General features: G+C 42.5%; 2 protein-coding genes and 1 long non-coding RNA gene across 4 annotated transcripts in view; 1 reads left to right on the top strand and 2 right to left on the bottom strand.

Annotated features, from left to right (window-relative positions):
- LOC109895521 (guanine nucleotide-binding protein G(i) subunit alpha-2) overlaps window positions 1-14,786 on the top strand; it is a 104,154-nt gene extending 89,368 nt beyond the window's left edge. Inside the window, exons 5-9 of one of the 2 annotated variants that reach the window (XM_020489245.2) lie at window positions 11,115-11,243; window positions 12,821-12,950; window positions 13,105-13,258; window positions 13,531-13,740; window positions 13,898-14,786. In XM_020489245.2, the coding sequence (XP_020344834.1) occupies window positions 11,115-11,243; window positions 12,821-12,950; window positions 13,105-13,258; window positions 13,531-13,721 (604 nt within the window). In that variant the 3' untranslated portion in view covers window positions 13,722-13,740; window positions 13,898-14,786. The remainder of the gene's footprint in view (window positions 1-11,114; window positions 11,244-12,820; window positions 12,951-13,104; window positions 13,259-13,530; window positions 13,741-13,897) is intronic. The other variant, XM_020489252.2, reaches the window with a different exon arrangement.
- A 745-nt stretch (window positions 14,787-15,531) lies between these two features.
- Window positions 15,532-16,815, bottom strand: LOC116373967 (uncharacterized). The gene is made up of 3 exons (XR_004209665.1): window positions 16,713-16,815; window positions 16,590-16,617; window positions 15,532-16,463 (listed from the first exon to the last, which is right to left on the bottom strand). It is a non-coding gene; the product is annotated as an uncharacterized LOC116373967 (long non-coding RNA).
- A 345-nt stretch (window positions 16,816-17,160) lies between these two features.
- LOC109873210 (cadherin-related family member 4) lies at window positions 17,161-21,732 on the bottom strand. The gene is made up of 11 exons (XM_031835424.1): window positions 21,114-21,732; window positions 20,913-21,016; window positions 20,623-20,759; window positions 19,652-19,832; window positions 18,843-18,993; window positions 18,636-18,738; window positions 18,308-18,511; window positions 18,080-18,219; window positions 17,775-17,916; window positions 17,420-17,634; window positions 17,161-17,298 (listed from the first exon to the last, which is right to left on the bottom strand). Exons 2-11 carry the CDS (start codon window positions 21,008-21,010, stop codon window positions 17,161-17,163), a joined length of 1,509 nt encoding a protein of 502 aa, XP_031691284.1. The 5' UTR covers window positions 21,011-21,016; window positions 21,114-21,732.
- Between the last annotated feature and the right edge of the window lie 3,795 nt (window positions 21,733-25,527).

Raw genomic sequence — 25,527 nt, 5'->3', positions numbered from 1 at the left:
CCACAGTACTGCTGCTTTTCTCTTCTACAGTACCAGACTCTTAATTGATGTCATTGATTGGCCAGAGAGATCACTCACCTGGTGTTCCAGACCTGAATCAGTCCCTGAAACCAGCAGTGCAATTTACCTCTGGGCCCAGATTTGCATGGCAATGCTTTAAAGTTTTTTTCAAGGTTCTATGCTCTTGTTCTCACAGCGATCAGTTAACAGGTGCCACAGTGTAAAGCTACAGTATGCTAGTGTCCCAGGTTAGTCCTTTATAGATAATCCCTTTGTACTTAATCCTCTATGTAGAACAACAACACGTCTCACTTCCTGTATGGGTTTAGTCATGCTTCTGTGTGACCACAGCACAGCATAGCTGGCCTGTAATACCAGCAACTATAAGCCCTCACTCGAGCCTCTCCACAGAGCCACTCCTTAACTCTGAGGCCTTTAAGTCCTTTAACTGAGGAGTCGTTCCATGTCATATCAGATTGTTCTGAAATTGTTTCTGTAGTTCCAAACAGGTAAGATTGGCATTCCTGAAACATTATTTTGTTTGAATGTAATTTTCTCGGGGAAATTAAGCTAATTGATTGCACCCAAATTGGCCATTTTAATTTATAGGATTCAGATCAAATCTGATAAATCTAGTACCCGACATCCATTTTGGACCAAACTTCTTCATACCATTGTTGTATTTCGAAGATAAATGCACAACGCAGAGGACGAGAGGTCAATAGAGTACTAAAGGTCAAGAGGACTAAATGTCAAGAGGTACTAATGATCAATGGAAATAGTGGTTTTTCTGTAATAGGGGATTAATGATCTATGGGTCAGAGACATGGGAGGAATTTCAGTCTGGGACTCATAGCTACATTGCAAGCTCTCATTGGTTCAAATTGTTTATACATTGTGCCTGAAGTAGGGTACTTGTTTTCTGGCCATTGGCCCAGTTTTATTGTAAGGAATTCTAATTGGTCAACCACAGGCTAGTGCTGGGTTATAGAACTACATCCTGTCCCTTTGTTCTGTGGATAGAATCAGAGGAGAGAATCACTGAGGACAGGGGAGAATTAACATTTACCTCTCAGTATAACATACAGTGGGGCAAAAAAGTATTTAGTCATCCACCAATTGTGCAAGTTCTCCCACTTAAAAAGATGAGAGAGGCCTGTAATTTTAATCATAGGTACACTTCAACTATGACAGACAAAATGAGAGAAAAAATCCAGAAAATCACATTGTAGGATTTTTTTATGAATTCATTTGCAAATTATGGTGGAAAATAAGTATTTGGTCAATAACAAAAGTTTATCTCAATACTTTGTCATTGCCAACAAAGGGTATATAACAGAGGGCAAATGTTTTCTGTAAGTCTTCAAGGTTTTCTCACACTTGCTGGTATTTTGGCCCATTCCTCCATACAGATCTCCTCTAGAGCAGTGATGTTTTGGGGCTGTTGCTGGGCAACACGGACGTTCAACTCCCTCCAAAGATTTTCTATGGGGTTGAGATCTGGAGACTGGCTAGGCCACTCCAGGACCTTGAAATGCTTCTTACGAAGCCACTCCTTTGTTGCCCGGGCAGTGTGTTTGGGATCATTGTCATGCTGAAAGACCCAGCCACGTTTCATCTTCAATGCCCTTGTTGATGGAAGGAGGTTTTCACTCAAAATCTCACGATACATGGCCCCATTCCTTCTTTCCTTTACATGGATCAGTCGTCCTGGTCCCTTTGCAGGAAAACAGCCCCAAAGCATGATGTTCCACCCCCATGCTTCACAGTAGGTATGGTGTTCTTTGGATGCAACTCAGAATTCTTTGTCCTCCAAACACGAGTTGAGTTTTTACCAAAAAGTTATATTTTGGTTTCATCTGACCATATGACATTCTCCCAATCTTCTTCTGGATCATCCAAATGCTCTCTAGCAAACTTCAGACGGGCCTGGACATGTACTGGCTTATGCAGGGGGACACGTCTGGCACTGCAGTATTTGAGTCCCTGGCGGCGTAGTTTGTTACTGATGGTAGGCTTTGTTACTTTGGTCCCAGCTCTCTGCAGGTCATTCACTAGGTCCCCCCGTGTGCTTCTGGGATTTTTGCTCACTGTTCTTGTGATCATTTTGACCCCACGGGGTGAGATCTTGCGTGGAGCCCCAGATCGAGGGAGATTATCAGTGGTCTTCTATGTCTTCCATTTCCTAATAATTGCTCCCACAGTTGATTTCTTCAAACCAAGCTGTTCACCTATTGCAGATGGTCTTCACAGCCTGGTGCAGGTCTACAATTTTGTTTCTGGTGTCCTTTGACAGCTCTTTGGTTTTGGCCATAGTGGAGTTTGTAGTGTGACTGTTTGAGGTTGTGGACCGGTATCTTTATACTGATAACAAGTTCAAACAGGTGCCATTAATACAGGTAAAGAGTGGATGACAGAGGAGCCTCTTAAAGAAGTTGTTACAGGTCTGTGAGAGCCAGAAATCTTGCTTGTTTGTAGGTGACCAAATACTTATTTTCCACCATCATTTGCAAATAAAGTCATTTAAAAATCCTACAATGTGATTTTCTGGATTTTTTTTCTAATTTTGTCTGTCATAGTTGAAGTGTACCTATGATGAAAATTACAGGCCTCATCTTTTTAAGTGGGAGAACTTGCACAATTGGTGGCTGAATAAATACTTTTTTGCCCCACTGTATATGATTTGTCCTCTTTGAATAAACCTATTTTTCTCCCCCTTATTTGCTTTGGAGTCTGTTATTGAAGAGTAACATCAACCGCTAACACCATTGAGTAAGACATGAGTAATCTCCCAAAAATATCAAAGCCACCCAATAGACCTCCATGACAATCCCACTCCAACAGTTCTCTAAGTAGTATGAAGCTGCGACTTGGAGTATTGCTTCTCCATAGTATGTAATGTATTCCCTGTGAATCTTGAGACGTTTGTTTCCCCTGTTCAGAGAAATTAGGTCATTGAAGTAGTTTGCATTATTAACCATGAAGTAGTGTGAAAAAACCAGGTTCTGACCGCTAGATGCCGTCGACACTCTTTTATCCTTTTTGCTGGTCTCTTGTATTTATTGAATAGATCACCCTAATTTTCTTTGCAACTTTGGGTAGAAAGCCAATAGGTTTGGGTTATGATGAAAATAAATAGTGTAGTCATCCTCACAATTCAAGCCAGTCCTCCATGAAAGCAAATCAGTTCGTCGTATTCTGTGTCCAGGAAATGGAACCTTTGTGTGTGATTTATTCCCTTAAAAAATATTTTGCGACCCAATTACGGTCTTGTCACATCGCTGCAATTCCTCAACGGGCTCGGGAAAGGTGTAGGTCGGTCATGCGTCTTCCCGAAACATAAACCGCCTAACCGCTCTTCTTAACAACCGCCAGCTGCACCAATGTGTTGGAGGAAACACTGTTCAACTGATGGCTGAAGACAGCCTGCAGGCGCCCGGCCCGCCACAAGCAGTCGCTAGAATGCAATGAACCAAGTAAAGCCCCCCGGCCAAACCCTTCCCTAACAAAATAATGTTACAGGAATGCTAATCATGTCTGTTACTAACTACAGGAATGATTTCAGAACCATCTGAGATGGTGGGTGTCAATCCTCTTTCTTGTGCTTTTTGAGGTGGAACGACCCTGCGTCAAGGTCATGCTCCGTCTGTGTAATGTAGTGCTACGGTGATAGTCTAATGAAGAAAAAACGCACAGTAATGCTGCAAGGCTCTCTCCTCAGTGCTGCTGCCGTGTGGTATAGGTGGAAACCCTTATCACCAGGGCACACAGGACCCTTCATTCTCTCTATATGGAAATGTAGAGAACACAATACATCCCCTATTCCTGTTACACTCACCGTCCATGTGCCTGGAATACCACTTGTTCATCTATTCCCACCTGCAGCAGAGAGTGCTGTATTTGTTCACAAGGCAGTCCATTAGACACAAGGCCTATTGGTGAGATTGTGTAGCGCCAAGGAAATGGGCTCTAAAAGGCATGACAGGATGGTGTTTCACAAAATGATTGCCTGGCAGCCAACTAAATATTGAACGAGTAGCAGGAGCGATATTGATCTCACCCACTTTTGTATTACGAAGTCGAATACTATTTTTTTTAATTCTCTCTTGCCTTGCTCTTATTAAAAACTCTGCTTTCTGGTAAGCGTTTTGTTGCGATGGCCCCAGAGATTTTGGGTAGGAGGTGGCAGTGACGAGGATTTATGTTATTTCATCAGGGCTCTCCAGAGCACTGTGACTGCTGTACTTAGAGATGCTTATTGTGTGATCCAACAATATCAGCCTCCAGACTGTCATATATCTCAGAGCACTGGGAGATTCCTTATCAGCTCTACAGCTCCACTACTGTAACTCACCTGCTCTCCAAAGGTCAAATCCCAAATAATGTAAGTATATAGCTGATAACTAAATTGTAACTGTAAACTCACTGGATTCAATTAAGCTCTGGATACTAGTAATCAAAATCTCATATCAAGTAATGTTTCAGTATGTGAATCGCAGACAACTAAGGAGGCCTTTCTCTGTGGGGCATGCTGTTTGAACAACTCTCATCAGGGACAGTGGTTTGTGATGAAGAAATGAGTGTGTATGGAGAACACTTAAATATATGCACAGACTTGGCTTAGGCAGGATTACAGGCAGCGAATGCGAACAGTTCTGTAAAAATGGTTTAATGTACTAAAGTAGTTTTATATTTTTGACAACCTTGTACTTTTAGGGCCTGTGTACATTACTGCCTGCACTTTCATTTTCAATTTCATCGGTAGAGAATGTGATCCAAATCAAGTGGAGAATGTGAAACGCGTTATTGAAAGTTCATTATCCAAGTGTTATCCAAGTGTTGTAAATACATAGTACCTGCATTATAACTACAGGTTCAATTTGGGGAGGTGTGTGTGTGTGTGTGTGTGTGTGTGTGTGTGTGTGTGTGTGTGTGTGTGTGAAAGGGAAAGAGGTAAGAACAGAGTAGCAGGGAAGTCTGCATTTGATTTAATGAATTACAGTGCTGCTACTCAGGTCATCACAATTACATATTGTCTCTAGCGGTGTCTCCTAACCAGCCTTGGGCCCCCAGTTGGCCCGAAGGTTATCTTAAGTGCAGGTGAGGAGGCGATGACGGGACTGGGGGTTGGCATCCTCTTTTCACATCAAAACATACATGCAGACTAGAGAGAGAAAGAATGAGAGCATGATTTAAGCGTGGTTTAGTTTTTTATTATAATGTTGTCATCATAACCATCAGGAGGTGAAATGCAAAACTGACCTTGGATCATTAACTCTAGGACTACTACATCTCTATCTGTATTTCAATGTAAAGCATCTCTTTAATAATACTTCCTGTTAATCCAACCAAGTGACCTCTCACCTCTAATCATGCTGTGCCCTCTATGTAGCCAGTTCAGATGCGGGAAGAGTTCACTGACAGCTGATATAACCGAAAGGATTTTGGGAGAAGGGGACGAGGGATGAAGTAAAGGAGACGAGGGGTGAAGTGATGGGGAGAGACTGTTATTGAGAAAATAAGGTAGTTAAAGAGTTCAACAGAGTTTTCAAATCTGTGTGTGTGGCCTCACCTGGTGTCCACACTCAGTGGCTGCAGAGTACTTTATTCTGAAAAACATACACAGACACACAAGGACAAACAATATAGGGTAGTTATACAAATAATGACGTGTCTTACTATTCTGCATGGTTGGTCCTCTTGCCTGTTATTAGAAGGTGGAAGGAGCCACAGTTACACACCTGAGCCTGCTTACTGCACAACACAATCCATCAGTCCAATTTCATAAATAAGTGGGGGTTATAGGGTGGCTAATTGTTCCCCAAAAAAGATATATGGGTGACACTATGTGTTTGTACAGACATCACCCTTACCTAAACCAAGCCCTTACCTGAGAAGTAGAAATCCAAGGGAGATAAACTGGGAATTGAATTACTGCAGTTGATATAGTGAAGTAAATTGAAGAATACTCTTATTGCAATGGGGATGGCTCTTAAAAGAGCCTTTGGTTGTGCATCGTGTAGTCTTTGGTGTTGCCAGGGAATAGCACCCTCTTTGAAGTAGGAGGTGAAGGTCTTCCGCACACGGAATGCCTTCTGTGCTGCGTTGTTGGCCCCGTCCTTGAAACATCCTGCAGAGCAGTAGACCTCTCCTCTGGCACATGGCGGCGAGCTGCAGATCCCCTCCTGGTCCTCGTGTCCATCCTCATGAAGTTGTGCGGGACACAAGTAGCCTTCACACACGCCTGAATTCCCCCATGAGGCAGTCCCAGATGGCCCTGGTCACCCAACCCTGCAGTGCTCTGTACTGTAACTGTAAGGAATCTCCAGTTGGAAGGTTGGAATATGGATGATGTCATTGTTAGATTTTTACTTCATCGGGTCATTGTGGATTACTAAAGGATATCTCTTATAACAAATCATGGTAACATTAGATAGATGCATGTGCACACGTGCATGTACAACAGGCTTATATCAAGGATAGCATCACACATGAATACATGAATACATAAATACCACTTGAAGCTTGATGAAGAGTTGGTCATTTGAATCAGCTGTGTACAATAGTGCTAAGGAGAAAACAAAAATGTGCACCCCTTCGAGTCCCCAGGACCAGAACTGAGAACCACTGCTCTTCATTGGGACCTCTTCATCTGCAGACAGGCCTTAGCTGCTCTCTGTATCTGAGGATAGAAAATATCACAAGAAATACTTCATTGCTTAAATTAGACAGCACTGAATATTGTTACTATTATCTCTTTCCTTACTTCTAGGGACGGGTTCTATACTATCCAGAATAGCCTACTCTCCCTTCTTTGACAGTTGGCGCTGCTATCCTTTCACCCTTCATCAGTGTTAGCCACGAATGCATTTTTTTTTTTTACAATGATAAATACATCACGATAGCTAGTTAATAGGATGTTAGGTAGCTGGTGATATGGAACTAAGTTTCGATACAGAATTTATTTTTACCTTTTTATTTAACTAGGCAAGTCAGTTAAGAACAAAGTCTTATTTTCAATGAAGGCCTAGGAACAGTGGGTTAACTGCGTTGTTCAGGGGCAGAACGACAGAGTTTTACCTTGTCAGCTCAGGGATTCGATCTGGCAACCTTTCGGTTCAATGCTCCAATGCTCTAATCACTAGGCTTCCTGCCGATTGACATGGTAATAAACCAATACTATTGGAGACAAGTTGAAAAAACGGACCCCTTTGACGCTGTACGTTAAAGTGCGCCATGTCACGATGAAACGTACGGCACTTATTATTAAATTCAGTCAGTTGGTATCAAGGGACGTAACGTGTGCCAGGAAAACATTCCCCACACCATTACACCACCACCACCACCAGCCTGTACCATTGACACCCAGGATGATGAGGCCATGGACTTATGCTGCTTACGCCAAATCCTGACTCTGCCATCAACATGACGCAACAGGAACCAGGATTCGTCGAACCAGGCTATGTTTTTTCCACTCCTCAATTGTCCTGTGTTGGTGATCGCGTGCCCAGTGGATCACCTGTCCATTGATCTCATCTTGTTTTTAGCGGGTAGGAGTGGAACCCGGTGTGGTCGTCTGCTGCAATAGCCCATAAGTGACAAGGACCAACGAGTTGTGCATTCTGAGTTTCCGTTCTGCACACCACTGTTGTACTGCGCCGTTATTTGCCAGTTTGTGGCCCGCCTGTTAGTTTGCGCGATTCTTGCCAACGAGCTGTTTTCACCCACAGGACTGCCTCTGACTGGATGTTTTTTTTTGTTTCACCATTCTCAGTACAACCTATACTGTCATCACGTGAAAAGCCCAGGATGCCCTTTTCTGAGATCCTGGAACCGACAATCAAATCAAATCAAATGTATTTATATCGCCCTTCGTACATCAGCTGATATCTCAAAGTGCTGTACAGAAACCCAGCCTAAAACCCCAAACAGCAAGCAATGCAGGTGTAGAAGCACGGTGGCTAGGAAAAACTCCCTAGAAAGGCCAAAACCTAGGAAGAAACCTAGAGAGGAACCAGGCTATGTGGGGTGGCCAGTCCTCTTCTGGCTGTGCCGGGTGGAGATTATAACAGAGCATGGCCAAGATGTTCAAATGTTCATAAATGACCAGCATGGTCAAATAATAATAAGGCAGAACAGTTGAAACTGGAGCAGCAGCACGGCCAGGTGGACTGGGGACAGCAAGGAGTCATCATGTCAGGTAGTCCTGGGGCATGGTCCTAGGGCTCAGGTCCTCCGAGAGAGAGAGAAATAGAGAACGCACACTTAGATTCACACAGGACACCGAATAGGACAGGAGAGGTACTCCAGATATAACAAACTGACCCTAGCCCCCCGACACGTAAACTACTGCAGCATAAATACTGGAGGCTGAGACAGGAGGGGTCACGAGACACTGTGGCCCCATCCGAGGACACCCCCGGACAGGGCCAAACAGGAAGGATATAACCCCACCCACTCTGCCAAAGCACAGCCCCCGCACCACTAATCATACCACTTAAGTCACTTGTTTTTCCCATTCTAATGTTCAATCGAACCATAACCAAATGGCTCTGTCTGCCTGCTTTATATAGCAAGCCACGGCCACATGACCATTTTCTTGAACGTGATGGTGTACCTAAACTGGCCACTGGGTGGGTGAGCCATTTATTTGATCTTAAATATGAAGACCGCTAGGCCCAGCCTCCCAGCGTCTATCTCCAACATTCAGATATAGGAGTCAATCATCCTCAGAGGGCCAAGAACTGTGCTATTAAAATTACATCACAGGGCCACTACTGCTAAGTAAATGAACAGATAAACAAAGCTCCGTTGCCATGAAGATCTCAATTAATGAAATCATTAAATTAACTCCTGGCTGTCCGGCTGATGCAACATGAGGAATCTAACGCTACAACCTGGACTTTGGTAGACTTAACATAGTATATGAAAATCCAGGACACTCAAATTAGTATTATATGATCATTTGGTATATGGTATGTGTTAATTTGTGGAAGGCCATCATCCAATTTTGTATGATATGTTACGAATTGTAATTCGTACAATATATTATGAATTTGCAATACGTACAGTACCAGTCAAAAGTTTGGACACACCTACTCATTCAAGGGTTTTTCTTTATTTGTACTAGTTTCTACATTGTAGAATAATAGTGAAGACATCAAAACTATGAAATGACACGTATGGAATCATGTAGTAACCAAAAAAAGTGTTTTACAAAACAAAACATATTTTAGATTCTTCAAGGCAAAGGGTGGCTACTTTGACAGCTTTGCACACTCTTGGTATTCTCAAACAGATTCACCTGGAATGCTTTTCCAACAGTCGTTAAGTAGTTCCCACATATGCTGAGCACTTGTTGGCTGCTTTTCCTTCACTCTGCGGTCCAACTCATCCCAAACCATCTCAATTGGGTTGAGGTTGGGCAATTGTGGAGGCCAGGTCATCTGATGCACTTCATCACTATCCTTCTTGGTCAAATAGCCCTTACACAGCTTGGAGGTGTTGAGTCATTGTCCTGTTGAACTCAAAGGGTTTTCTTTAATGGAAGCTTCTCTAATGTCAAACATGTAAAGTGTGGTGTACCGCAGGGCAGCTCTCTAGGCCCTCTACTATTTTCAATTGTTAACCTGCCACTGGCATTGAACAAAGCATGTGTGTCAATGTATGCTGATGATTCAACCATATACGCATCAGCAACCACCGCTAATAAAGTCACTATAACCCTTAACAAAGAGTTGCAGTCTGTTTTGGAATGGGTGACCAGTAATAAATTGGTCCTGAACATCTCTAAAATTAATCGCATTGTATTTGGTACAAATCATTCCTTAAGCGCTAGACATCAGCTGAATCTGGTAATGAATGGTGTGGCTGTTGAACAAGTTGAGGAGACTAAATTACTTGGCGTTACCTTAGATTGTAAACTGTCATGGTCAAATCATATATAGATTCAATGGTTATAAAGATGGGGAGAGGTCTGGACGTAATAAAAAGATTCTCTGCTTTTTTGACACCACACTCCAAAAAGTTCTGCTGGCTCTAGTTTTGTCTAATGTTGATTATTGTCCGGTCGTGTGGTCCAGTGCTGCAAGGAAATACCTAGTTAAGCTGCAGCTGGCCCAGAACAAAGCGACAAGTTTTGCTCTTAATTGTAATCAGGAGGCTGATATAAATACTATGCATGCCAGTCTCTCTTGGCTAAGAGTTGAGGAGAGACTGACTTCTTGTTTCTGAAATTTTTTTAAATCCCAAATTGTTTTTATACAGTAGTCAACTTACACACAGCTCTGACATACACTTATCCCACCATACATGCCTCCAGGGGTCTATTCAGTCCCCAAATCCAGAACAAATTCAAGAAAGAGTATAGTATTATATAGAGCCCTTATTGCATGGAACTTCCTTCATCTCATATTGCTCAAATAAAAAGCTAATCTGGTTTCAAAAAACAGATAAGCAACACTTGTGGCGCAACGCCTCTCCCTTATTTGACCGAGAGAGTTTGTGTGTATGCATTGATGTGTAGGCTACATGTGCCTCTTTTTTTAATGTACGTAGTTCTGTCCTCTTTACATAGCTGTTCTTGTCTTGATGTTCTGTATTATGTTTCATGTGTTGTGTGGACCCCAGGAAAGTAGCTGCTGCTTTTGCAACAGCTAATGGGGATCCTAATAAAATACCAAAATCGTCTGAGACCAGGCTGGACAGTGCTCTGACACAATAGTTTTCCCTCTCAACAGGCAGATCAGATGGTTTCCCAATGATCTAATACCACTGTCATCCGTATGTGTGTAAATGGGTTAAGAGTCAGTCTGTCGGAGTCTCCTGGCAGATTTCTGAGTGCTGATGCAGATTGTATCTAACATTGAGAGGGCACTTCAGACTTGTGGTGATAGGTCTTTTATCTACTTTGTGTGTACTTGTTAAGTGACAAGTTTATATTGATGGGGGTTAAATAAACAGATTGCACCAATACCATTTAATAATGTGGTCATAACCAGTGGTGGAGAGTTAGATGCCTGAAATCCTCTGACTCTAGACTTGGTGAAAGTCCTCCTAGTTTTTAATCTGACAGCTGTGTCTGTATTCTGACCCGTGTGTGTTGTCCCTGTCAGCTACCTGAATGACCTGGAGAGGATAGCCAAAGCAGACTACATCCCCACACAGCAGGATGTGCTGCGGACCAGAGTGAAGACCACTGGCATTGTGGAGACACACTTCACCTTCAAAGACCTACACTTTAAGTGAGTGGACCACTGAGTGGACCACAAGCGCACACACCACCCTGGTGTGTGTGCGCTTGTGTGTCGGGGCACCAGTTCCCTATTGTGAATCAAAGGTTCCTCGTTCATATTCTGATATGTATTGTTCTAGCAGAAAGCAGTGATTTAGTTTCTGTCTGTTGATAGTGAATGTGAGATGGGTAACCTGATCCTGCCTCATAAGTTCGCTTCAGGATCTGGTTCATTTTGAACCCACTGCCCGCACCACTGCCCAAATGCAAAGGAACCTCTGTTTCTTTCCTTTCTGACTTTGTTCTTCATGCCAAGGCACCATCATGTCTGGTTGTTACTTTGAAAAGGCAATTTCCAGCTGACTGATCTGGTCTGGTTCTCTGTGTGTCAGTTTGTGTGTATGGTGGGGAAATTGTGTGAAAAACTGATGGACTGGCCGGTTGCATGGCTGTTTGCAGGCTGGTTTGTGTTCAATGGCAGTGGCTTCCGAAATCCGTGTTCATTTGAATGTGGGAATACTCTACATACATAGACATCTATTTGTACACCACCAACAACCCCACACAAATAACATGCCCTGCAGCAGTGTTAGCTAGTGTTTAGCTGGGCTGGTGGAATCAGGCTACAGTGAGTGATATTAGAGCTGATGAGAGCCCTGTTGAGGTGAGCACTACTCATTACAGCCCTGAATATTACAGCCCTATGTGTTTGCAGGCTTACACAACCCACTAACACATAGCATAGCAGCACTCCGTTACATATGAAATTCACGCAAATATCAGCAGAATTTCTAGCAGGGCTGACAGTACAAAAAATAATCTGACCGTCTGTCTGGTATCTGCCAAACAATACTTCCATGCCACTGTCTCTGCATTTCCTCCTATTGTCTATTTTCAAACGCAACCTCCCTTGTGGTGATGATTAAACGGGCACCACAGCAGAGACTGGCACTTCCACAGCGGGCATCTTCTCATTTCGCCCATGTGCCCGGTCGGTTTGCTATGTCCTCATGAAGAAGTCATGCGGAGATACATCGTGGCAACAAACAAACAAACCCAGATCCGCTCCCTCAGCGCCTCAGTCCCATCTGTCCTGTAACCACGGCAACTGCACTGTACAAAAATGGCAACAAAATGCCAGGGAAAATGGCATGCTCTGTGCAGAGAATGTGCTACGAGTACAGAGAGACCCTCAGGGCTCCCTTCTCTGTGCCAATCCTGGTATAATGGAATGTGGGGGCTCCTCCAGGAATGTCACATCATCGTGGTGTTTCCCTCTCATTAGTGTAATTATGGATCCCAATACAGAGGACACGAATGGCCCTGCAGAAAATCTCCCCTCTGTTTCCAGACCCAAAAGAGTGGATAGGTGTTAAAAAAACCATTGGAAATCCCATAAGCCATGAATCTGTGGAGCCAGCACCGTATTGTTTACACCTTTCCACTTCTTCACAATCTGCACTCATCAAATGAGATATAGGGTTAGACTAGAGGTTGTTCTGGGAGTTGGGGCTGGGCATACAGTACAGTACCACTAGTAAACAGCAGTAAAAGGGTGACCCTCACTGGCTGATTGTGTCCCTACAGAATGTTTGACGTGGGTGGTCAGCGTTCCGAGAGGAAGAAGTGGATCCACTGCTTTGAGGGAGTTACGGCCATCATCTTCTGTGTGGCCATGAGTGCCTACGATCTGGTGCTGGCTGAGGATGAGGAGATGGTGAGGCAGGAGATTGTTTTAAGTACCACTGACTGGATCTCTCTTATCCCTTTTATTGCAGTTTTATTTCTAAAGGAAATTACCTCACATTAATTTTGAGTTGTCTTGATCAACTGGAATTAGATAATGTTTTGTTTTCATTCTCTCCCTTTAGAACCGGATGCATGAGAGCATGAAGCTGTTTGACTCCATCTGCAACAACAAGTGGTTCACAGAGACCTCCATCATCCTGTTCCTCAACAAGAAGGATCTGTTTGAGGAGAAGATCACACACAGCCCCCTGACCATTTGCTTCCCAGAGTACTCTGGTAAGACCACAACACAACTTGGAATCCCCTGAATGTTCCATGTTCTCTTGTAGTTGGCAGTGCTTTATGCTGAAATTCTCATGTCAGGCTAGGAGGTGTCGTTTTTACCAGTAAAAGGAGTCTAGTGGCAACAACCCTGTGAATCCCATCAGTAGAACAGATCAACTTCTCAACCTGATACTCGTTTTCTCCTGACGCATACAGACTCCGTAGCACAACCATTCAAATTCTATGGGCACAATAATCCTCTTAACCTCCTCTCCTATGCCCAGGTCCCAACAAATTTGAGGAGGCGCAGGCCTACATCCAGACCAAGTTTGAGGATCTGAACAAGAAGAAGGACACCAAGGAGATCTACAGCCACTTCACCCAAGCCACCGACACCAAGAACGTTCAGTTCGTCTTCGACGCCGTCACCGACGTCATCATCAAGAACAACCTGAAGGACTGTGGTCTCTTCTAGAGCCTGAGAAATAGTCAAGGTCAGCTTCTACATATGTACAATAAAGCACACACTGGGATCTGTTCATAAATGCACAGAAACCAGCTAGTTAATGTGTTTTGAATGAAAACGTCAAGGTTAATTTTGGATGCATTAACCTCTCCCTCTCTCTGTGTTCCCTCCGATTACTTGAACAGCTCTGACTATAAGGAAGTTTGGAAGAAAAACGTTGTGAAGGAATGCACTGGCCCACCACGATTTCTGCTTTGCTCTGCTTTTGTTAAAGGCACCTAAGAGACTGAGAACTCGGAGAGCATTGCAGAATTTCAACGATTGCTGATCCAGTTGCTCGTATTGTTAACTCTTTGGGCTAAGACCACAAATCAAACATTTGTTATTTGTTTTTTTCTCTTAGTTTATTTTCAATTATTAGAGGCATTGGAAAAGGTTTTATATAAATGCGTTCATTTTACTTTAGAAAATCTGATGTGCAAATTCTATTAAACTTTTAATCGCATAAAGCTTATTTTGTAAAAGAAGAACGTGCATGGATAGAGATTATGAATGGAAAAAGGAAGTGCTTTATCATGTTTACATATGTTCCTCATTCATAGCCAAACCGCATATTTTTCCTGCATGACTCGAGATGGCAAATATATTCGCTCTGTAATCTGCACAGAATATCTTAACATTCCTTTTACAAAATCTAAATAAAAATATTAAAAAGTAAAACAAAAAAACCTTCACAACCAGGAGAAGGAATGGCAAATTCTAACTGATTTAAAGTATGTATGTACCTAACATTATTTTTTTATAATACCAATTCCATGTCTTTTGCAGTATGTTTGTGCCTTCACTTAAGTTTACAGCCGATTCATAGATATGCTTTCATCAGTACTGTTGTACCGACTGTATGCCTACATTTTTCTTCCATTTTTCTCACACCATCTTAACGATAAATAGTGATTGAGGAAAGACAAAATCTAATTGGGAAAAGGTTAGTTTTTTGGTCAATATTAAAAAGCTTTGAAAGTCTTATATAATGATTTAATTTAAACAAAAATAAAGATCACCTGATTTACTTGCTCTTTTGTTTTCCTACACATTATTTAGGTAATTTTCACATACTAATGGACAGGTTTTTCATAGAACACAACAGATAATTTCATTCAAATCAGGTTAGAGCTGTTGGTGTAATAAAACAAACTGTTATTCCACACGTTAGACAAAACAACGTACACTACATGACCAAAAGAAAATCTCATTTATAAATCATGGGCATTAACATGGAGTTGGTCCCCCTTTGGTGCTATAACAGCCTCCACTCTTCTGGGAAGGCTTTCCACTACATGTTGGAACATTGCTGTGGGGACTTGCTTCCATTCAGCCACGAGAGCCATTAGTGAGGTTCGGCACTGATGTTGGGCGATTAGGCCTGACACACAGTCGGCGTTCCTATTCATCCCAAAGGTGTTTGATGGGGTTGAGGTTAGGGCTCTGTGCTGGCCAGTCATGTTCTTCCGCACTGATCTCAACAAATTATTTCTGTATGGACCTTGCTTTGTGCAGGGGGGCATTGTCATGCTGAAACAAACTGTTGCCACAAATTTGGAAGCACAGAATCTTCTAGAATTGTCATTGTATGCTGTAGCAAAGATTTCTCTTCACTTTAACTAATGGGCCTAGCCCGAACCATGAAAAACAGCCCCAGATCATTATTCCTCTTCCACCAATCTTTACAGTTGGCACTATGCATTGGAGCAGGTAGGGTTCTCCTGGCATCCGCCAAACCCAGATTTGTCCGTCGGACTGCCAGATGAAGAGTGAATCGTCACTCCAGAGAACGTGTTTCCACTGCTCCAGAGTCTAAATGTGGTGAGCTTTACACCACTCCAGCCGATGCTTGGCATTATGCATGGTACTTTTAGACTTTTGTGTGACTGCTCGGCCATGGAAACTCATTTTATGAAGCTCCCGACAAACAGTTATTGTGCTGATGTTGCTTCCAGAGGCCGTTTGGAACTCCGTAATGAATATTGCAACTGAGGATTGACTATTTATACGTGCGTCAGCATTCAGCGGTCCTGTTCTGTGAGCTTGTGTGGTCTACCACTTTGCGGCTGAGCCGTTGTTGCTCCTAGACATTTCCACTTTACAATAACAGCACTTACAGCAGCTCTAGCAGGGGAAACATTTGATGAACTGACTTGTTGGAAAGGTGGCATCCTATGACAGTGCCACATTAAAATTCACTTAGCTCTTCAGTAATGCCATGCTACTGCCAATCTTTGTCAATGGACATTGCATGGCTGTTTGCTAGATTTTATACACCAATCAGCAACGGGTGTGGCTGAAATGGCCACATCTACTAATTTGAAGGGGTGTCCACATACTTCTGTGTGTATATATAAGGTATACTGTTGATGCTGAACTACATGAGTACACACACAGGAATAGTAATTAAGGAGTAGCCTCCAACACAGCAGGTCAGCATGATTATGTATTAAATAGTACCTTTTAAAATATCACTCTTACAAACTTCAAATCGACCTGTAATTGAAATCACAATTATGCTAAAATGCCTGATTGCGCACCTACTATGAATCCACATACTATGAATCCACATCATATGAATCCTCTTCAGCTCCAGATGGTATAAACAGCACTTAAATCAGTGCAGGTCGTTGATGGTAAGACTGGACGTCCCCTACAACCAACGCCGTTCACTAGTGGAAGAGTTGAACAGGTAACTGCGCCCTGAAACTAACAAAAAAACATGTTTTCCAATTACTTCTCACATTTTAGGCCTGAAAACCTCAAAACATTGGATTAATTCATATACTTTGATAAATTGCAGAAGATGTTTAGCTTTGTAAGCCCAGCCCTTACCTGGATCTTGTGCCTTCCCATCAAACCTCTGAGAGAACAGAAATGACCGGTTAAATCTCTATTAAGCCTGGACCCAATGCTGACTGTAACCCATAGAGTTTTCCATAGGCAATGGACACCTACCATCAGGTCGTCTTGTATGCTGACTTTAGACAGACTGAGAGTGCCATCTAGTGCGGCCTTGGAGAAACACATTCAAAGGTAAACCCATGCTGTTTCACATATTTATTCTCAGCAGGATGCAATTGGAAACCATTGATCCAACTTGCCTGGTCATTTTCACTGGCCCCATTTTGACTCACTTCTGTGTTCATTTTGCTGATCTCTTCCCTGCTCAGATAACATTACACAGTACGTTGTGAGTTAGTGGTAAAATGTTTAACAATTAATAATGGCTTATAATTCAAAACTTGGTTCTGTAATGGCACTCACGTCTTATTTGAGGGTTCAGGCTCATCTTTTGGACCCCAACCATAGACGCTGCAGGCATAAACATAAAATTCCTATTATGGACTGTTACAATATCCTGATGAACTGAACAGAGGTTGTCAAGGACCAGAGTTATGGGGGATCACCGGCTCAGAATGGCCCAGATGAGCAGACTTGTGACCAGCAGGAGCAGGACGCCGGTAACCGTCACCACAGCAACAAACCAAGGCTCTGGATCCCAGTAGTCTGACATCACTGTGACCACCTGTGGAGGTTTAGCCTAGAGGGGCAGCAAAGATATGATACAGTCTCTAATGGCCTCCTGTTGTAAAAGGTTTTCCTTCATATGCAGTAGCTGTGTTATAGTGGTGTGTACCATGTCTCTACATGGCTGATCTTACTGTAGTGATGGTAGTAGTAGTAGAAGTAGTAGGAACAGTAGTGGTCCAGGGAACTACGTAGATGTAGGCCACAGCCTCAGTGTGATGCCTGCCATCCGACACAGAGATGGTGACTTCAAACCTGGTGCGGTCATAAACCCCATCCACCACGTAGGAGAACACGTTTTTGGAGACGAGACTCAACCCGGTCATCAGAAACCGGTCCACTGCAGCACCTGTCGTGAATGAAATAACACGTGCTCAGATATGCAAACATACTTTTAACAACAAATCTTTAGTTGACTTAGCCTGAGAGTGTGGTGGGGAATTTAGGTGTAAACTGAAACATATACTCAGTTACACACACACTGTGTACCGTTAGTGATGGTAGCTGTTAGTCTGTCGCTGTCTGCATCAGCGCAGCTGAGTGAGAGGATGGGGAGTTTATTAGAGAAGGTGGAGAAGATGGTGGACTCATAGGAGATTGGGTCACACACTGGAGCATTATCATTCACATTCTGACAGAGAGAGGATGGAATGGATACACAGTAATCATTAGTTTTCACAATTTACATCCAAAACCATTTTTTATCTATGATATTATATGGATAAATAATGGATAAACTCTTATCCTGTACTAGATACATGTGCAATGGTGCTTTAGCTCTGTCCATTCCTCACCTCCACTTGTATGGTGATGTCCACTGTTCTTCTCTTGCGGTTGTTACGGTCCATATCCTGCTCATAATCCTCAGCCTGAACCCCCACTACATACACCTGCTGCTCCTCAAAGTCCAGCTCTCCACCCAGATACAGATCCCCTGGAGAGAGAGATGCAACATATTTATGGATGTTAAATGTTAACTAAGAATCTTAAGCTGATCCCTGTGTGCTCAGCTGTAGCCTCACCTCCCTCAGGGTCAATAGTGAACATGGTGTCTCCTGTAGTGATTGAGTAGTGGATGTTGTCAAAGGGCCAGTCTGTGTCTCTGGCCACCACCGTCCCCACTGCCGTACCAGGCCTGGTGCCCTCTGGGACACTGAAGAACAACGTCTGAAACACTGGATCATGTTCATTGACTGGGGTCACACTGACCAGCACACGCACCTGGGCTGGATACAGAGAGAAACGGTGTTACCCTGCCACCCTATAACTTCGAAGTATACTGCCACATATATTAGATGATGGTGTACTGTATACATGACACACACAGGGAGCAACACAAAGTGAACTGACATGTGAGAGGAGGGGTGCCTGTGTCCGTAGCCAAGATGGTGGCCTCATACTGGAAGTTATTGGTGGCCATCTCAGCAGAGTCGTAGTTCAGAGTGTTGTTAACCTGGCAGACAGATTGAATTGAGCCCTGACTTTATCAAGACATCCACTCGAATAGTAATAGTACATCAAATATTATGCCACATTCAAACATATTATCATGGTTACCTGGAGCTGTCCGTCTTTGAGGCGGAATTTGAGCAGTGATAATCTGTTACCGACGAGTGTGAGAGACACACTCTGGTTACTGACGTCAATGTCAACACAGGTCAGTGAGCCCAGGCTGCTGCCCACCTCAATGGTCTCTGACACCTCCAGCCTACAACACAACAGGACACACGGTCTGTTCAATCTGGCAAACTGCTGTTCTATTTGCATTTTCAAAACCATTTACGGAAAAGTTGAAATTATTGAACTGTTTAAATTCAATTGGGTTATTAGACTATATTTCTATAAACATCTGTTTTATTTTAGCTAATATGTATAAGAATAATTAACGTCACACACTGCATAAGAGCCTTATCCCAGACCCAAATGGGATTTCTCTGCACTGATTAAAAGCAGTAATTCAGACCCAATTATCGCCAACCTCTGTCCAATAATGCATATCATCATTCATAAATAGGCTGTAATGATAGTGGGTGTGAAGTAGGTCATACAGACTGGGTGGTCATTCATTTGTAGTGAAGGAGACTGCATCTTAATGATGCTTGTCTTGTCCTAATGACCACCATTACTCTAACACTGTGCACCTCTATATCCTTCTCGACGCCAATCCCCCCCCGGTGAATCAGGCTTTAGGACACTGTGGTCTGGACCCCAGTTCTAGGAGTTATGGTCATGTAACGTGGTCTTGGAAAACTCCTGGCCATAGACATCACCTATTGATTACATGATGTCCTTGATGTAATCTATCAAAGATATACATATAGGGCTGATTTTAGTCAGGTGCCCAGTGATCCTGTCCTGTTACTTACACAAACACTGAGGGGGAGCAGAAGGGTGGGAACTCATTGACATCCAAAACGTTGACCGTGACAGTGGCGGTAGCGGAGCGTTCCACTGCCACGCTGTAGGCTCTGACCAATAGAACACTTTGGGCCAGGGCCCGCTCCGCCTCCAGGTCCAGGTTATAGGCTGTTCTGATGACACCGTCCTCTGATAGGATAAGAGAAAGGAAGAGAGACCGTTCAACACTTCGGGGGCAAATCCTTCACTGTTAGCAGATGTATTAATCGACCAAATGACACTGTATACAGTAGATTACCGTAGAATGCACAGTAAAATACCATACATTTGTTTTACAGCACATTGTAAGACCTTTATGTAATTTCAACAGTAAAATACTGTAAAATGCACAGTAAAACACCATAAATGTGTTTACAGTATTAATGATGGTGCATTGTGGGAAAATGCGAGCGGGCAATGAGTCTCTGGCTCATTAATATATTAAGGGGTGCCTTGTAAGGGGCTATATTTGTTGCACCCATGAGTGAGAATGCTGTACCACCACAGAATAAAGTAAATACTGTATTTTCGGAATTCTACAAACAATGTCCTGAAATTCTACAGTAACCAATTGCTGCCAGTAATTTACTGTATTTCAGAATACAATATCATACCAAATTTTTGGAGCGCCAAAAACCATTTGAACACCAGTGGGTGCATGATATTGTTGTTTCTCACTCATTAACATATTTTGAGGCTATATTTGATGCACCAATGAGTCCTGTACCAATTTAAGTGATATTTAGTAGTAGTTTCCTCAGAATGAAATGTACATAGGGAACAGATCATTTTTCACTGATGTCGAGGATTTACACAAAGAAAACGTTGAAATCTCAAATTATGATTCAGCCATTTATGCATCTCAATGCATAGAGGATATTATAAAAACATAGATTTTCATCACTTAAAATTGGTGAGATAAGAATGAGAAAATCCAAACCTCTACCAATCTTGAAATGGGGATAATCTTTCACAAAAGTGTAGAGTACATCAGGGATGGTGAGGTTAGCTCTGACAGTAGCTACAATATCCTCGGGTCCTTGGTTCTCAAAGATGGACACATTCTGGGAAACAAGACTGACAAGAGAACTGGGTTAACCACACTTTTAACATTTAAATCTGATAAACACAATATTGTATAAACCCTATAAACCCTATAAATGAGACCTCTTTGGACTGGGAGTGATAGATAAACATTACGAAGGCAAGGCATCATTCTGTTGAACTCACAGCAGATCCAGAGGAGGGTTGTAGACTTTCAGCACCTTGATCCTGACTGTCCCAGTACAGTTAGCCCCTTGTTTGTCTCTCACAACCACCGACAGCATCAACTCCTGTTCAACACCATCACACGAGGAGGAAATCATTCTGATAAAAACAAACTTCTAAAAGATGTGTTTATACATAAAGGTATACATATCACACCCTCACCCTTGGTCCTGTGTGGTAATCAAATGGTTGGCTTGAGAAGATGATGCCACCTCCACTGATGTGGAACTGTCCTTTGGAGGAGTCGGGCAAGACCTGACTGATAGAGAACTGCAACACAAACCCACAAACCTGAACGGGTATCAACACTCGGTCTAAACCTACACTGAGTAGGATTAGGCAATGTCTTGGTACAGTAATACAGTTGAGATCAGAAAGTCATGAGGAGGTAGTGTGTTTATTACAGAGAGTGTGTCATTGCGGTCTGCGTCGGAGGCCAGGACAGTGTAGAGAGTCACAGGAACAGGAAGGTTCTCTGGGACATGAACCTCAACTCCTGTACACAAACACTCATCAGACCATCTACTCATTACAACGTCCCTCGACAATACACTGACCGTATAACATCGTAATAAACATGTAATAGCCTTGAAACAGTGTTTAATGTATGTGTAGTGGTTGAGGTGAGGTTGTGTTACCAGGCAGCTGGAGCAGAGGTTCACACTGTGGTGTGTTGTTCTCATCCACCACCCTGATATGGAAGGTCTGCTCTGCACGGCCTGATGAGGTGACCAGGCCCAGACGAACACTCACCATGCTGGCCTTCTCATAGTCCAGAGAACCGCTCAACACTATCTACACGTGTACACAATATTAGATGCAAAAAATTATTTATCTTTACTAAGGTCTCATTTGTTCACGTGCAAAACAGAGGTTAGGGTTGAACTGTGATCTGGACATAACCCTGTGGTTGTGGTTGAGGATTGGGGTTGTAGTTGTAGGAAGGCAAGGGTTATTGTTGTGGTCGAGGCTTAGGGTTGTAGTTGTAGTTGAGGCTAGGGTTATGGTTGAGCTGGGATGTGGACATGAAGCAAGGGTTAGGGTTGAGACTAGGGTTGAGCTGGGTTGTGGACATGAAGCTAGGGTTAGGGTTGAGACTAGGGTTGAGCTGGGTTGTGGACATGAAGCTAGGGTTAGGGTTGAGCTGGGTTATGGACATGAAGCTGGGGTTAGGGTTGAGACTAGGGTTGAGCCGGGCTGTGGACATGAAGCTGGGGTTAGGGTTGAGACTAGGGTTGAGCCGGGTTGTGGACATGAAGCTAGGGTTAGGGTTGAGACTAGGGTTGAGCTGGGTTGTGGACATGAAGCTGGGGTTAGGGTTGAGCTGGGTTATGGACATGAAGCTGGGGTTAGGTTTGAATGTTTTTATTTATTTATTACGTCTTCATCAGTATAAAAAGCAGATGAGAATAAAGATTGCCTGAGAACTGATATTTGACTAAATTGGCTGTTCTGACCTGGACATTGAAGATACCAGAGATGTTAGTAGGGTTGACGATGGGCGTCTCAAACACTGCTAACTCTGGGTTGACAGAGAGGATGTTGACTGTGGGGAGAAGACTAGAGCTCTGCACCTGAAACTCCACCACCACACTCCTGGGACGGGTGCTCTCCGATACAGACACAGATGCAGGGAGACCTATGAACCCTAGAGGGAGCCACAGCACAGTCTGCGCGGCTCAAATCTAAAAAGAACAATCAGAGCTCCTGTCCAAATCGAATCACATTGTATTTATCACATCTGCCGAATACAACTGGTGTAGACTTTACAGTGAAATACTTGTTTTACAAACCTTTCCCAATTATGCAGAGTTTAAAAGATAATACAAAATTAAATAGTAACTTACACAAGGAGTAAAATAAAATACACAATAATTGAGCTAAATACAGGGAGTACCAGTACCAGAATATACCACTGCACTGAATATAAATATGTAGTGTAGTAGGGCATAGCTACTGATATACTGGCATATTATACATGGTGTAATAGACTACTGTACAGGGATAAAGAGCGAGACAGGGGGATTAATAAACTATATTTATTCAATGGTATTAGAAATACAAGATGAATGGCTTTAGCACACAGCAGTGCACTGGGAAGCACTGCAGACACACAGTTAGACACAAACTCCTTTACTGACAACAAACACAGGTAACTCACCAGTCGCTATGGAAACACACGCTCCTTTGGACCATGAACAGCACAGAATAAGATTAATTAATGAGAGCACTTGATCGATTTGGTTGCAAGCATTTGAAGTGTATCTCATCAGACTTTTGACTTCACAAAATTGTACAACTGTGGCAGTATAAAATCAGGTTCCATGGTACATCTCCACTACATATACAAAATGTAATAGTCTCAACTTGTTTCGGAAGTCCTATTTTCAATTGATAGAGAAAGGTGGGCTTTTAGTTATGATGTTCATCTACAGCTTGTCCATCGGAATAGATTCATGAAGACACTTCAACATTTTCAGCCTGAGTACCCATTCCTCGATACTTTGATACTTCGATCCTCGATATTTCCAACTGACGCAAGATGTGAGATGGCGTCGACAGAGAGGGCTACCTTGCTTCTAGTCCTTAGGAAACTTTTACAAGCATTTTGCTACACTTGCAATAACATCTGCTAACCATGTGTATGTGGCCAATGAAATTTGATTTAAAAGATATATGTTATAGATAGTTCTTAATGAACTCACCGGTCAAAATATGAAGCTGTAAAAAAGGTGTTGGGAGCAGTAGACGGAGGAGATTGTAGACACCCATAGCTGGAGGTTAAGGCTGGTGTCGTTGACTGGGAAAGCTGATTATCTGGACTGTGTAGAACTGGGAAGACCTAGTAGAGCTAGTAAGGCTGTGTGTTCTGTGTTCTTCAGCCCTGGTTACCAAACAAACATACCCCTCCTCGGATGTAAAGTACATGACCATATCAACTCTGCCTGGTCCTGACACATTTATGATCCTAAAGTCAAAATGAACTGATAACATGTTGTATTGAGTAAAGAGACTGGGCAACATGTGAAAACTACATAGCAACACATGTATACTGACTGACACATTAGATATGCTCTGTAAACCAAGCAGGGAGAAGGAAACGCCTGGATGTTCCTAAAATGAATTCACATTTCAATCTGTCATCATGCAGTAATGGTCAAAAACCCACTCAAAGAGGCAGAGTGTAATTACTTAGGCCTAATGCATGTAGATAAAAACAGACATAATTGATCCAAAATGTATGGGCAGAGGCATTTACAGCTGCTATTATGTACATAGAAAGGTTTATCATTGAGGTGTGCAGTTGTTAATGGACAGAGACATTATTCAATTATGAAGAGGGACCCTTTTGTAGAAAACAGAGGCCCTTTCACAAAAACACACAAAAGACTCTAAAAGCAAAGATGTGAACATCTTGTGAATGACTTAATTCACACTGACACAATAATACACACATGCCACATCATTATAAAATCAGCCCGATGGGCACTATAAAGATGTCAATGAGGAAGCTGGGGCTGGTTTAAGTAGGCCACATTAGAAGTAGGTCTACTTAGTAAAACACCAATTACCGGACAGAGTTGTCAGGCATCTGGAAAATGAGGTTATATATTTGATTTTGCACTGTATGGGAAAATATGTATGGACTAAATAAACTACTCACTTCCCCCCCCCCCCAAAACAACAAGTTGCAGAAGCAGGTTGAGACATGCCATGTGGGATGCACTCTACACAGTCTGGTCACATCATGGTTGATGAGATGTGTACATCTGCACATGAATAGTAGACTATCAAATGCGGATTTGTCCAATTAACAGTGAACAATTGTACATCAATCACCTTAACACTGACATGAATAACAATACATTACTAGAATGTTGCAAATGGGTACCGATGACCCATTGACAATAGATGATAATCTCCTGCTCAGTGGCGTTCTGTACATTACAGCATCTATCTCACTAGATGGCGACAGATGTGGACCTATACAATTCTATTCAAATCAATCAAATCAAATCAAATCAAATTTTATTTGTCACATACACATGGTTAGCAGATGTTAATGCGAGTGTAGCGAAATGCTTGTGCTTCTAGTTCCGACAATGCAGTAATAACCAACAAGTAATCTAACTAACAATTCCAAAACTACTGTCTTATACACAGTGTAAGGGGATAAAGAATATGTACATAAGGATATATGAATGAGTGATGGTACAGAGGAGCATAGGCAAGATACAGTAGATGGTATCGAGTACAGTATATACAAATGAGATGAGTATGTAAACAAAGTGGCATAGTTAAAGTGGCTAGTGATACATGTATTACATAAGGATGCAGTCAATGATATAGAGTACAGTATCTACGTATGCATATGAGATGAATAATGTAGGGTAAGTAACATTATATAAGGTAGCATTGTTTAAAGTGGCTAGTGATATATTTACATCATTTCCCATCAATTCCTGTGGCAACCTTCAGGTGCTATAATTTTCAAATATTTAATGAATCTGTCATTTCAGCAATATTTGCTGCACAATATACTTAAAGAGGCAATCTGCAGAACCCAAAATATAAG

This window comes from Oncorhynchus kisutch, linkage group LG1 (genome assembly GCF_002021735.2).
Source record: "Oncorhynchus kisutch isolate 150728-3 linkage group LG1, Okis_V2, whole genome shotgun sequence".
Lineage (NCBI taxonomy): Eukaryota > Metazoa > Chordata > Actinopteri > Salmoniformes > Salmonidae > Oncorhynchus > Oncorhynchus kisutch.
Note: the sequence above shows the minus strand (reverse complement) of the source record. Positions and strands in the feature narration are given on the sequence as shown.

Coding starts and splice junctions, on each gene's coding strand:
- LOC109873210 (XM_031835424.1), bottom strand. CDS start 21,010: ATGCTGTCGGTGGTTGTGAGAGACAAACAAGGGGCTAACTGTACTGGG. Junction 18,739..18,842: donor TCAAAGACGGACAGCTCCAG/GTAACCATGATA, acceptor TCTGTCTGCCAG/GTTAACAACACTCTGAACTA. Junction 18,512..18,635: donor AGGCACCCCTCCTCTCACAT/GTCAGTTCACTT, acceptor CTCTGTATCCAG/CCCAGGTGCGTGTGCTGGTC.